The sequence below is a fragment of the Anneissia japonica genome, unplaced genomic scaffold (genome assembly GCF_011630105.1).
Source record: "Anneissia japonica isolate Jap-2015-1 unplaced genomic scaffold, ASM1163010v1 scaffold997_len2565447_cov190, whole genome shotgun sequence".
NCBI classification, from domain to species: Eukaryota; Metazoa; Echinodermata; class Crinoidea; order Comatulida; family Comatulidae; genus Anneissia; species Anneissia japonica.
Window position 1 is genome coordinate 2,177,084 of NW_022696369.1, and position 15,756 is coordinate 2,192,839.

Here is a 15,756-nt window from a genome sequence, read left to right on the forward strand (position 1 = left end):
CTACTGTCCAATAATAGAGTATAAATATAGGTTATTTATATAGAGCCTTATACAATCTGCAGATCATCTTAAGGAATAAGAAAAATGGGCAATACATGGAATATAGAAAGAGGAAAGAATAGTTATATGTTTATGCTTTACTGTATATTCTTGTGCAAGGCAATCCGCGTAGAAGACGACCCCTGATTTTTCAATCTTTTTGCTGCTTTTTACAGTCTTAATAGAGAGTGTATATTACCTTGTGTGCAATGAACGCTTTGAGAAACAGGGTTTTAAATACAGTGTTAAAATGAATAAACAACACAATGAAGACACAAGCATTACTGGTTACTAAATTATTCTTCGTATTTATTTTTATCGTTATTTTCCTTCACGTTTTTCTTTATCTCTTCATTATTTTTTTCTCTACCACTTATTTGGTTCCAAGTGCATTGCCAAGTTAATTTGTTAATAAGTCTTATTATGTTATTTACATAATAAATATTTCATATCATAATGTACTTAATCTTTTTAATGCAGATTCATCTTACTAAAGCTTGTATCCATATCTTTCTCCAGTCAATCACTCATTTCAGGTGTGCATGTGTTTTCTGTGTGTCATTTTCAATATCTTTGAATGTCCACATGATAGTGACCGATGTGTCTGTGTGTTTAAACTGAAGATGACTTACATATGAACTCATTTATTAAGATACAGTAACTGTTTCTTATTACAAAGTTATTGACTGTTTGTTTTTCCTTATGGTCTTATAAGCAGGTGTCTTTAGAGTATTGCTAATACTAGGGATATTTTGATTTCTGACAGCGGTAAAGACCGACAGTAGAACGTAGTAACATTGCATGCAAAAACTGAGCTCTTGTACTCTAAATTCTAGAAAGAGGTTTGTTCAATTCTAAGTTGTGCAGAGGAGATCAAACACTAATGGTCAAGTGAATCAGTCCAGGTCAAGCTGTCATTGCACATTTCATGTTTCCTAATATTTAAAAAAAACCATAAATGTTCTCCTAACCTGTACTACGCCAACTCTGCTTGTTATTGATATTCATTGTACCACTTTAAATATCGGTGCAATAGTACTAAAAGTGCCTACAGTATAAAAACAGAATAAATAAATAAAGTTTCAAACATCAAATATACGTGCATTGACAGTGGCGTATCTAGACGTCTTGGAATGGGGGTGCTGATATGGGGGTTTGATGATAAGTTGAGGGGTGCTAACTCGCAAAGTAAGGTGATTTTAGGTGGTTTTTAGCTACTTGCAATTGATTTGGGGGGGGGGCGCGACTGGGGGAGGCACTATTAATTTTTGGAGGGGCGTGCATGTTAAAAATGTAATTACATTCATGTATTATTTGTGAAGAAATGACAGAATGCCTGTGATCTTAAGTAAGATAAGTAGTACCGCAGAAGTCCAGCTATTTGCTCAATATTGTTAGCATGGTTTATCCCACCTGTTTGCAATCGCTCTGCAGTGTCTGCTTCTTTGGTAATCGCTAAAGTTATTTGCTTAATCTTGCTTTTACAGGTGGTCACCTTGTTTTTATTTTGGTTTTTTTCGTCTGTTTGCTGGACATCAAGCGCATAGGGACCTCATTTATTTGCGCTAAGCCACCTATTAATTTTATTATCTAGGGAAAATTAATGAATTATTAATGAGGATGACCAGGTAGATGGTTATCTAGAGAATCACGACCTGTCTCAGTTGGGTATATGTCTGTGTATGTCTAGACAATTTATTATTTCCGTTAAGAGGTTTGTTTAAGGACTTAAATATATCTTATTTATATAATGCAGTTAAAACCTGCACAGAGTTTACAGTAGGGGATGATAAATCTTGCTACTTACCCTAATAATTTAATTTATCTGCAGAACTTTTCCTAAAAGTTCTGTGAAAATTCTTTAAATGTCACATAGTTTAATGAAATGAGATCTATAACACTACTGACTCTAGTTAACACCATAACCTTTTAAAAAAAATCGTTGTGTATTCTAGATAGAGACAGTCCTACATAAAGATAATGGCTGAAGGAAATTGAAGTATTTTGGAATTGGAGCTACCGTATAGCTTGGTGGTTTAAGATGCTTTTCTTCAAACTTAAGATCATGGGTCAAATTTTGTGTCCAAGATGTTGTCTCAAATAATAATAAAGCAATACATTTTCATAAAAACATGTTTTAAGTAGATAATGGTTTATCTTTCAACTGCTTATTTGCAAAAGGAAAATTCTTATGGTTAAACTTCCTATTTGAATCCTTTTTTGGTCCGCGTGAAGTGCTAACCCAGAGCCCCACTGCTGTTCTTGTTACCAAAACTTCCAGCGTCGCCAGTTTTGAATGGACTTGCATGAAATTTTGTACACATAAACTAGAGGTGATTTCCAACAAACGTTCATCGCCCTTTTTTTAAGTTGGACCCCAGGGTTCCCCCTACACCTACTAAACTAAACAGGGGTTTCAGCAAGGACTGTGCATTACTGCCATATAAAACTACTGTACCTCAATACAAATGATCATTCTAAATATTTTTTTTTTTTTTGTAAAAATAAACATTCTAATTATTTAAAAATTTCTATCTTATTAGGTCCTCCAAAAGACCTAATATAATAACTTGCACCTGTACCATATTTAAGCATGGAGGAACGCGCGGACCTGGTGAGCGGTCGCTCTTGTTATATGCTTGCCTTCCAATCCCAGGGTACAAAATTCATAACATACATCTCCTCATAAGGACATAAAGCATATGATGTGTTGTTAAAGAAATTGCCACGTACTACAAAACGTGATGTATTCACCACGGTGCATAAATAATCAATAAATAAGAAACTTATTGAAATACATTCATTAGTGATTATCTTTTGTGATTTGTTTTCTTTTATAATAATTTAGAGTTAAATCATTTAATTATTATGAGATCAGACGTGATCTAATGTCCCAAAATGTTGTCCTGTTTGATTTCTTGTAGGATTTATCAAGTACAATGCAGTCACCCACAGCACCGAAGCCCCCAGTGACTCTCAAACTTGTTGTACCTGCAAGTCAGTGTGGCTCATTAATCGGCAAGCAAGGGTGTAAGATTAAGGAGATTAGAGAGGTAAGTTTGACAATGACCCTCCATCATCATCATTATATAGATGCTGTTTTGCGTATCAATTGAGTTTAAATATTTTAAACAATGTTTACACTCACATAGGATAAATCAATGTCAGGGAATAAAGTTTTATTTGATTGTGTTTTTCCGAATTTGAACCGAAGAATTTACAACAATTCTATTGGATTGTTGAAACACACCAATGATAACCCACGATAGACCTAAGTTACTTCCAGTGGGTCCTTCTTCTGGTGGTGAATTGGGCAGTACATTTGGGGGGGGGGGGAATAATCTGCTTGTTTCCAAAGGGTATAACTATATTTTTAAAATGCACATAAGCTATAATACACACAGTACCAACAGGTAAAATAAATCATCCCAAAGACAATATGCTATTGTAAACTTCCAATTACAAAAATGCTGAAACACTGGTAGAGCAATGGTGGAAATGAACTAGGAGGACCAAAGATCTGAAGGATCTCTACAGTTCAGCACAAACACAGTGGCTACCACGTTTAGCCCATCTAAGGTGTACTAAAGGGTATCCATTCAGTGACTAGGCTTTCTCTCATAATGTAATTTGTTTCATCCATGTTTATTTTGGATGTACTCCATGGTAAACTTACTCTTGTTTCTTCTTTCTAATGCAGAAAAAAATTGTACACAGAGTATGAGGTGTTTCATGGTCAATCTTATAGTGAATATGAGTAAAATAGATTTTATAATAAACCTTCATATTTTTTCAGTGGTCTCAACATGCCTATGTTATTATAACCACCCAGCCATTGCATACATAAACAATCATTAACAATGTGCTCACTATGAAGTACCTGTGTATGAGTATTTATTACTAGTATCGAGATGTGGTGCCAGGATTTGCCAGACGGGGTGTGAGGGCAGGTTTGATCAGGGGTCAGATTTCCCCGACGAGAGCTAAGTGGGCTTGGTCAAGCACCATTTCAAAGGATTCAAAAGTGGTTCAGTGGATGAAGCCCCCGAAAATTTTGACATTTTAAGGTTTCCAAAGGCTTATTTAATCGATGTTAGAGTCTACTAATATGTAGAAAATAAATATAATTATTTTTTCTCCCAGACAAATTGCGATTTTTCTCCCCGACGGTGGGGGACAGCTCTCCCCGCTGTCTTGCAAAAATCAAACAAAAATCATTCCAAACAACTATGAAAGCCAAAAAAATCATGTTTGTTTTCAAACTTGCAACATGCAAATTGTTTTCCAATTGCAACAGGACTTTTTGACTAAGTAAAGTAGTCATGTCAGCATTGATGAGAAAAAATTGTGTAGAAAATCTGAAAAGCTTAATGACTTGTTTATCAGGATTCTGAAGCGCATTGGCTTGTCATTGCTGGAAGGTCTTTGAGAAAGGTCATGAACTGTAGGTGTACAGCTCAATATGTAACAAAGTGGTACAATGGTAACATTTGACAGATTTCTTTAGAAGACCCAAGACTTTAAAAATGTCAGGTGTATTGGTTACAAATGTAAATGGTATCATCCTACGAATTGGCGAATAAAGAATATTTTCCATGAATGACGATGTTATAAACTCGAGCCAAAGATAGAATCACGTTTTTATGCAGACTTGAAAATGTGCCGGTAGGCCTCCACATTAGTTCAGCCATAGCTTAGGCTTTGGGATTCGTCATCTAAGACGATTTGATGCCGCAAGAAACATTGTAAATACAACAAGCTTGATAATTATGCACTTGGTGGTGTTTCCATGGTAACAGTGATGTTAGCTAAAAGCCGTTACGGTAACTTTATATCTCTAGAAGCCATTGGTTTTTATCTGGATACACACATTTTATTAGAAAATCATTTGTGGGTCTTTTTGTCAGAGAAGATTTTATATAGCAGATCAATTTAATTGTCAATAAGCAATATTACAGCTTTTGATTATGGCTAAATCACAAATACACATTTCTATTCCTCTTTTTTTCTCTTTTTATTCCTTCTATATTTATTTCTATATAAATTTTTAAATTAAAATATATATATCTGAATAAAATGACAGGTAATTAAATTTTTTGTCAGAGAAGATTTTATATAGCAGATCAATTTAATTGTCAATAAGCAATATTACAGCTTTTGATTATGGCTAAATCACAAATACACATTTCTATTCCTCTTTTTTTCTCTTTTTATTCCTTCTATATTTATTTCTATATAAATTTTTAAATTAAAATATATATATCTGAATAAAATGACAGGTAATTAAATTTCAGATACAAACTAACTTTTTGTCATATATAATAGCAAGTATGATAATGTATAATCAATTTCATATAATTAAAAAAAATAAATACATTGATAAAATATAATTTGAAAAAAAATTGCAATTAACTTTATCATACTTAATTGGTGTTTGGTATCTCGCTGGAAGTAGGGGATGTGTATATAACATTTTGAACTTTGTTTTTACGTAAGTTAATTCTGTATGCAATTGTACGTTGATATTATCATCTGTTCATTAACTTTGACACGCTTACAATCAATTCGATGACCTTTTGAAATCACTATTCAAAAGATTTACACTGATTGAGATTGATAAGTTGTTGTGCACGGACACATCAACACCTACTAAATTCAACATAATCGATTTTGTCAGGATCACCCTGTATTTCAATTAAATCTAATTAGACGAAGGAAGATATATAAACAGTATTTCTCTTTAACTATCGTGCCGAATCTGAATATATTTTTTTATGCCGAGATTGACAGGATGTGCGATGTACTAGCAGTGATTTCTCTTCGGTGACATGTTTGCCAAAATGAAAATAATCGCCGGCACCTTTAAATCGAGGCCTAATGGGCAGTCTCCAAATTTTGAGAGATTTGTTGATAGGAGCCATGTGGAGTAGAAAGAGAGGACTCAATTATAGTTATGAGTTAACTCTGTGGTCACTCCACCAGACTTACGACACTGATCCAGCTTCCAGATAAGCTGTGCGCATCTCGTATCTGTCTACTGACATAGATGACCTTTAATCCGATAATCTATACGCTTTCCAAGCTCTGTAATTGGTTACATTTTTAAAATACCTCCCTTGACATTTTATGTTCTTTATATAGATATTCAAATTCTGGCAATATCTTTTCTTTGCTAACACTGAAGTTACTCTCATTTTTAACTGATCTTGATATTTAAAGAAGATATATTGAGACAAATAGTGAATAGATTTTTTTTTCTTTGAGTAATGTGGAGGAAGAAAATCCTCTATTCAACACAAAGTCTCTAAGTTCTCATTTACTTGATTGAAGTTTGAAGTTGATGTTTATCAGCTTATTCTTAAGACATTCCGCAAAGACTGCGTTGATCGCTCTGTGAACATTTACGCAACAAATAACATGCACAAAAAATTATGTTTGCGCAAAACAACTCCCTTTGGGTGTAAGACTGAAAGAGCAATATACAATCAGCTCACCATGCCGTCAAATATCGTAAAGAAAGATGTCAGTAAAATAGTAATATTGCCAGAAAAAAAGATGTTAATGTTTATTTATTTAACTTTATACAGGACGGCACACTAATGCAAAGGCACTGATTTTATTTTCTGATCCAGATAAAAATCACAGGATTCCTTTAAATGCAATAATAAATATATTCTACTCTTTTATAGTGACAATCTTTTTATTTTCAAATTTTACATATTTGATGATACCAATTATAGTATATTATTATATTATTATTAATAATATTTATGATATTTCTTTTTATTGGTGTATTTTCATTTGTAAGTAGAATTGAATTGAATTCTATTGATTCAATAGATATTATTGGTATTATTTTAATTAGGTCATTATTACTGTTATTATTGTATATATCATTTTATTTCTTATATTCTTGTTGTTAATTGGCTTAGAATAATATTATTATTATTATAATTTATTATTACACGTTAGTGACTTAATTGGCAACAATCAAAATGGAAACTCAACTAGAATTTAAAAGATATATAAGAATAAACGTTATAGTGTAATCAAAATATAATGTTAAAGGTTGTTTCTCAAGATATTGAAGTTAACAGATTTATCATTAATCTTATTCTTAATAATGTTAACATGATACCTATTAGTTTCTCAACTGAATGCATTTACCTTTCATTTGTTCCACATTATTGCAGTACCTACATATCAAGTCCCAGTTGCCTCATTTTATACTAATAAAACCTGATTTTCTAATTTTGTTCGAGACCTGTTTCAACAGCTGCATTGTAACCTAGTAAAGCTAGCTACAACTGTTTAGACAGAAATCCCGCACCTCCCTTATGACACTGGTCTTGTTTGTTTTGGTTCACTCTCTGGCTTTGGAAAGTGCTTTTCTTGCTACTGTGGAAATATGGGAAAAATCCCTCAGTGGACTTCCTATTTTTTGTTTTGTAACTACGGACGGATGTGCAATTTGATGATAAAAACACTTCTATAAAAGTCATGTCAAAAATAATCTACTCTTTGAAATGAGATCTGTCATTACACATTATGGTATATTAGTATCCAAACCACAAAACCAATTTGATCTCATTTCAAACAAAAATAGGATATTGATAGATATTAATAATAATAATAATAATAATAATAATATGAATTTATATAGCACATTTTCAGAATACTGTTCAATATGCTTTACATAAAAATTGATAAAATAGAATAAAAACAGGCAGCATTATACAATCAGATTACAAATTATTATGTAGAGAAACTACAAAAATATACTTAAAATAATTAAAATTGGAAAATTCAGTTAAAAATTAAATATTGTTAATTACCTAACAAGCTATAATATATAATTAAGAATTATTACAATTATATTCCTACCTAAGTATAACATAGTCTTCACATAGATTGAATTTAAATCTTGATACAATACTGTAATTGAAAGTTAGGCTCTAGCCTTTGAGTGAGTAGGCATACAGATCCACTTTGGGAGCACAAAGCTAAATTTCATAACGTATCATTTAGATAGATGGATAGAGGAAAATTATAATGTATACATCATATACAGTATGGTTTTATGAGATTTTTTTATAAGGTTATAATTATGGTAAGGAAGTATATGTTAAAAATAGTTCTATCAATCAAGTATTTAATTAATTTTTCTTGCGAGTTCATGAAAGAAATTTATCTTCTAATGATTTCAATAAGTATGCAAAGGAATGTTACATAAAAAGAAAATTCCTTTTATGTAATTTCCTGCATTATTGAATTGATTCTTAATTAAGTAGCACAGACAAGTAAAAAAGTCACAGTATTCTAATTTCACTTCAGTATTTGCTTAGTAACTGATGGGTGTCTTAATTCTGAATGTAATATCTTCTAGGAAACAAAACAAATATTTGCTTTCAGTAGCTTACAGTCTAGACAGCGAATTTTGAGTGCGATTGAATTTTTTGTAGAGTAAATCTGATTCGTCAGTTAATTGAAACTTTTTAAAATTGTGTTTCAGAGAATGACCAAAACATGTTGGAATGTCAAAATGTTTTAAACCTATTTTATTGCACTAATCTAAACTTTATATATCTATACATCATGCTGTGTTGTTATTTTCCCCATTTTTTACTTTAAAACAACATTTTATAACGATTTGGTAATGGTCTGCCTAAGAAATGTCCAAAATTGTAAACTTTGAAGGCTGGTTTCTCAAATACTGTTCTTTAAATAGTATTATGTTTAAAATCCTCTAACTTCACCATGAAGTGTTGGATTTAAATGGTTCTTTTACCATTTTCTATCGTAACCTTCATATTTTGAATAACCTTGTATTAATAACTAAAAAACAATTTTTTTGCGAGGAGTGACTGGTTTGGCATGTCTTTTGACACATTTTTCAAAATTCAGCATTGGTCACGTTGTTAATTATTTCTATAATAGATTACCATGTACACAGCTATCATGATACACTTTTGATAAGGGTGTTATGATGATCAAAAAGGAATGTCCAATAGTAAAGCATAGGATAACATCACCACAGCTGTCCACACGGCTGCTTGACCAGATGACCACAGAGGAAAGAAAATTGTCAAAACCTGACAGATGATACAAACCACCTTAGTTGATAGGCTTCCAGTTTTTAATTATGTACTTGATATTAGTTTTACACAGCCAAGCCAGGAGTACACCGGAGTAAAACAAGATTTACCTCAATTTCCATGTACAGTAAGATCAAAAATTGTGGGATGATTTTGGGTGACACTCGTTTACACTGAAAGTGAACATAGGCAGGCATTAGAAATATAAGAACTGCATAAACATAGCCCTCTGAAATATTTTGCGGTTACTGTTTTGCTGGAAATAATCATGTAGTAGGGTAATTGCAATGTATGTTCATTAGAAAACAAAATATATACATTAAAAAGGAACAAGTAAACCACTAGATATTTTGAGCTGAGTAATATTAATAAAAAATTTATTGGAAACTGCAAGAACTCAGCTTTTCATTTCACAAACATACATATATATATCAGTATGCATGATATGAATACTGTAAAGTTTACACTGACACCTCCAATAATATTCGCTTATCACCAGATAACTGGGTGTTAGTATACAGACTGAAATCATGGTTTTATGAATGTTACCTTAATTGTTTATATGGCAGACAACTGTGGGGTAATTCCAGAGTCCTAATTTTAAATGAAAGAAATGTTTGACCACATTTCTTTACTGATTTAATTCATACAGTTATTTAATTACTGGTAATTATTTCATTTATTAGTTTTGTCAGTTGGTGATATCAATCAATTAAGATTCATAATATAATCATATTAAAGTAAATAAGAAATTAGAGGTGAAATTTCATACATTCTGAATGATTTTGCATCAAGTTTTGTTTTTTTTTTGTTATGAACGAGTGGTCTCATTTGAAATGTTTTCAATTTGTGAAGACATCTTAACTGTGAACGCACGCCGCTCATGTTGACATGACTTAGAACTACCATCCATGATCATCATCATAATTATGTATGTTTTAAGTTTCGCTTCTCTCGTTTGTATTTAAACCCCTGAGAATAGGATGGACGGCGAGTAAGCAGTTACATACAATTGTAGAAAACTGAGAGTGATAAATTACAGCATTTCGTCATCTCCCAGTCTGCTATTTGCTACCTTCCCGCAGATTATGGGCTGAAGTGAATTTTTTAAAATGGCGGCTGCCAGGCGGTCGTCAAAGTACACAGTAGTTTATTAAGTGTATGAGAAAAAAAAGACAAAATGGCATGGACATAAATACTACATTATACAGCTAATTGAATATAAATTATTTAAGGCAAATGAGCACAGATTTTGAAAAAAGTAAAACAGTACCGGTACTGAATATGAAACTAAAATTATTATTGTTTTTGTATAATAAATTTAATGGTTTTGATTGATACTGTTGGTATTTATTTTAGCAAAACATATGATAATATAATTATGCCAAGCCATACAAAAGACTAAATAATGAAACCTGATAATTCTGTTATAAATCATTGGCAATACAGTACTGTATATTATTATCTACTAGTAATCATATGTGGCAAAAACAAGCCAAACCAGTCACTCGTCACAGAAATTGATTTTTAGTTGTTACTATTGGGTTAAAGAGTAACATTAGAACTATAAAATGGTAAAAGAATCATTAAAATCGGACATATCGTTATGAAGTTACAGGAGTTTTAAACATACAGCTGTTTAAAGAACAATATATGAGAAATTGGCCTTCAAAGTTCATGATGTTGAGCATTTTTTAGGCAGAAACCATCACCAAATCATTCAAAATTGTTGTTCTAACATTGAAAATGAGGAAATAACAGCATAGCATGATACCTTTAGATATTTTGATTTTCCAGCATGTTGTGGCCATTATCTCTGAAACAGGATTTGTGACGAATGACTGGTTTGGTTTGCCACATATTAATACTTGATGATAATGATAAAATCATTTCCTAATATTTTCTAATTGCTTTCATATGTAATCATTCTTCATTGATTCTGATTTACCAACGAAAACCGTTCGTTTGAAAGAGGTGTTGTTGAAAGCATTTTGATAGATAATAATAAATGAAAATTCAAATGATATAATTACATGAGTGTGCTTCATAGACGGTAATAAAATGCATTCAATCATCAATTCTCTGCGCTGGTAGAATGGCTAATGGTTGAGTGGATTTTATTTGCCTTTTATAATCAGGTGTATTGAGGATTTTCAAAAATGACACGAATCATGCTTCATTATCTCCAGCATGTTGTGCAGATGATGGTGCTTCCACGAGAGCAGTTGACTTGGTTCCATAACTATCATTAAGCTATTCTTAACGTGTCCGTCATCTTAAAATGCAGCAGCCAATCACAGCATTTCTTAATTAGCTGTGGAATTTTCCTATTGCGGTATTGAATGGCCAATCAGCTGGAATCTCAGGATGTTTGACATCAGAATATGGTTGAGGTTGATAAGAGACCAGCTGTGAACAGAGTAAGGGTGCCCTTCTCTGGATGTGTGAAGCTAAATAAAGTTTACATAAACTTGATGTAGATCCCACTTAATGATTGCAGGGGATTAAATTAGCCTTAGGGAAACTCATCCTCTGGTTAACTTGTCTAGGAATTAATTAGAAGTGCCCTAACGTCAGAATCATGTTTGACAAACTTCCACGGTGTGTTTGTACCACAGTGTGCGTGTAACAGAAAGTGTTATGAAATATTGTGGATGCTGATGAAGAAGGCAAATATTATACACATCATTTAATAGGAGGCACTGTTAAAGCCTCAGTATGCCCACATACAGTGGTTGCACAAAATTACAGTTTCGATATTTGAAACAGCTAATCAAATTATGCTGGCCATTATATAGTCCTGTATGTACTTAATAAATATAATATATTATAAAAATATTCATAAATTTCAACTTTCCTTCAAAAAAATTCCCATCATTTGGTAATTTTTTTTACTGTAGGCATAGGTTGAATTTTAGGGTTCACTACCAACACTCGTTCGCTACATACATTTTTGTTGATGAAATTATAACCAAACAGAATTAATTGATAATGTATCAAATTGAATAATTAAAGCTTGAAATTGTGTGAATCCAAGTACTGGCATTAGTGTAAGAAATGAACATGATAGCTTGTATGTTTTAGTACTGATATTTAAGTTAACCAACCTGTAAGGTGATGATTCGCTGCTGGCTTAGATATGAAATTAAATTACTTTGTAGTACTGCTGCCTGTATGAGATATACGCATAATATTGTGGGAGCAATATTTCTGCCTACGTAATACACGTCCACGACTTGCCAGTTATATAAAGCTGAATGCGGATTATGGTACTTTGTGTGTTTAGCCATCTAGATTAATGTTACGGTGTATGGTGTCACCATATCGGTCCTCTTGCTCTCGTCCTTGTATAGTTTTACAGAATTCCCATTATCGTGGTATCAAAATGCATCGAACTAAATACAGGGTATCCTATATAATAACACTGCTCAACCAATCAGGAAACAGAAACTTGGGTTTTCCTAATATTTGTTAAATTACCTACGGTGCTCCATGCCATCACATACATCAGGTGGAATTTAATAGCATTCAAAGTAATATCACTTAAAATACCTGCAGCTTTCCCCAGTTCTTGAATATTTTCGCTGATTTTATCTTGCCTTTGTCTAAAATAGATATGTGAAAGCATCCGTTAAATTTTTAATATTAATTAACTTCATATGCTTAATTTCAAATAGATCCATTAACCGCTGGTAGAGAGAGATAATAGTAATTAAGATTATCATCTTGTTGCCTAGCAAGCTCTGGAATGTCAGCCATCTGTAATTGGAAAGTTGAGTCAATCACTACGTTTTCTTTGGTGCAAAATTAACATCATGCATCCGTCAGCCTTCTAAATCTGTTTCAACCCACATCAAGCAGTGTTACTATCTGCTATTGGGTAGCCTACTTATGATGTATGGTTATTAATAACAGTAAGGACTAGTTTATTGTGGCAGATGTAATTATTTACTGGTAGATCCAATGTTAATAAACATGGATAAAGACTTTTACATCACTAGTGAAGTGTGATAGGAAGATTAATGATTAGGAGAACCAACCAGTTTTTTTACCATTGCTTTAATATATACTTTTTTTTTATTAAAACAAAATGCTTTTAAACAAAATTAGTTTGCTTTTTTTTTATTTATGACATTTGATTTTTTTTTTCTTGAGGAAGAAACTGTGCTCAGATATTAAGGTCATGAACTTGTTATTAGCATTGATGCGCTGTTTTGAATTATTACCCACAATTCACTTTTGAAAGAAATATGAATGCAATTAGAAGATGAGGAGACACTGTTTGAATGATAAAACTGTTTATCAACAAAAGCAGCACATATTCACATGCCAGAATGATAGCGTTTTGGAGGCATGTGAACTATAGAGGGCGATAGCAGGGTTTTTTTGATATCTTTGTATTTGTATCCAAACAGAATATCCGACTAATTTGATGTTGAAATTTATACTGACTAATACTGCATGGTAGACACTGTATCATCCACAAGGGGGCTGGTATTTATGTCTTGATGCATGAAAGTAGACATATCACAAATTACTGATTTTCACAGTGTATTTACGACATTAGTGGGTACTCCCTTGAAAGTGGCCATAAAAGCATAACATCATTTCTTGCATTATTTTATTTTTTGGTTACCCTAAATGGAACAGTTTTTCCATCACTGTAACTTAAGAATTAATGGTTCCACAATGTACTGTACATTCATCATTATTATTGTTTATTTTATTTTAAAAATGATAAAGGTTAAGGCAAGAAAATATAACTCATAACACACAGCGTGTGTAGTTAATTATACAAATTATTGTATATATATCTGTGTTCAGCATATTTACCTACACTATATTATTCTTTTTGTAAATTTGAATTACCACAACACAGCAGTGGTGGCGCCAGCGGGGGGCAGGGGGTTTAAACTGACAGGTCAAGCCCCCACCCCATCGGATAGAGCTCGTCGGGCAGTCAGACCATAAAAAGTATAGAAATAGCCCACGCTAAGCGAAAACATGTCTGTCGCAGTCTGAGAGTGGCATTTAAGGGGTCTTCTTAAAATACAATCAAATACATGAAACTAAAGTGTGAAAAGACTCTTCAAAATCAAATAAATTAAACCTCATTTACGATTCTTAAATTAAGCAAACACGTGAGGCACTCAGGTGTTTCTCATAATGCAATTTACACCTAATAAATAATTATTATTGATTTCACAGACAACAGGCGCTTCTATTCAAGTGGCAACGGACATGCTACCAAACTCAACAGAGAGGGCGGTAACAATCTCCGGCACCCCAGATGCCATAACACAAGCTGTCTACCACATCTGCTGTGTAATGCTGGAGGTAGGTTCTCGCCGTTTCCGCCATAATCAGCTGACGGAAGCGATACCACCACACACTGTAGACACGTCCGTACTATTTACTTTGGAAATTACGAACATTATGTATTGCTAAATTTCACACCAGAATTAGATAGATAATTATCTATTTATGTTTTATTTATAACATATAACAAGTACAGTATAAATGTAGTGTTTTTAGTATAATGTTTGTGATGGGATGAATATTCCTCAGCTGCCTACTGTACATATTTTAAAATGTTAAAATTATATAAGATTTTATCAATAATTTATCACATACAATTTTAATTATTTCTCAGTTCAAAATATTTGAATGTAATTATTATATTACACAATTTTTTATTACGTACATTGAAAATGATAAACAAATTTTATTGCTGACAGAAGAAATAATAAGGTTTAAAGAAATCATTTATTTTCAAATTTAATGAATGATAATACAAAGCTATGATCTTCCATCTTTGTTGGCATCCGGCGACATGAGGGCCTAATCCAATAGTAAATGTCCATAGTAGTTTATATCATCATTCCCTTATCTGTCTTGTTATAGATACACCAGGCAATAAAGCTGTTAGAATTCACTCAAAATGAATGGAATCTAGACCACCCATATTTTAAGTTCTTAGCTGATAAATATAAATAAGATAAAATATTTGGTTTATCATTGTTATAAGGACATGTTACAAGGACAAAGTTAGGAGCTTTTTTAGACACGGAATCCACTTTTATTTATTGTAAATAATTTATGCCAAACTTTTTTATATCTTTTTTCCACCTGCAAGTAATGATGTTTTTAAATAAAAATTTTATTTTATTTTCGCTTGTGAGCACATTCATCACCATTACAAAAAATGGTTAGATTTTACTTTGATGATGTATGCCACCATTAAATCTCCCGATACAGAATTTTATTTCTCTCTCGCAATCATATAAATATATTAAATATGTTTTGTGCATTCGTTCATCAATTCAATTGCTCAACTATTTATATTGCAACATTGGATTCTTTACTACCACACAATAGGATTTTGAGCAAGAGTTTAAAAGAGCTCTCATTTTTTTTTAACCTCACTAATGGAAATACAAAATTTAATTTTTAATTAGACTAATTAACACCAGGACCAGAAAATGCAATAGTCAAACCTGGGATAGGGTTGAGAGAGTTTACCTGCAAATATAAACAGGTACAGAAATTAATGATTGACAAAAGAATGAATGATCGATTGAAAAGTAAATGAATGACTAATTCATTGATTGTCAGAATAGCC

The 15,756-nt window shown here is 32.2% G+C and overlaps 1 protein-coding gene across 3 annotated transcripts in view; it reads left to right on the forward strand.

The window, feature by feature from the left end:
• LOC117102019 (poly(rC)-binding protein 3-like) overlaps positions 1-15,756 on the forward strand; it is an 88,734-nt gene that overhangs the window by 58,464 nt on the left and 14,514 nt on the right. For all 3 annotated transcript variants that reach the window (XM_033242231.1, XM_033242232.1, XM_033242230.1), the window contains exons 6-7: positions 2,964-3,092; positions 14,343-14,471. In XM_033242231.1, the coding sequence (XP_033098122.1) occupies positions 2,964-3,092; positions 14,343-14,471 (258 nt within the window). The remainder of the gene's footprint in view (positions 1-2,963; positions 3,093-14,342; positions 14,472-15,756) is intronic.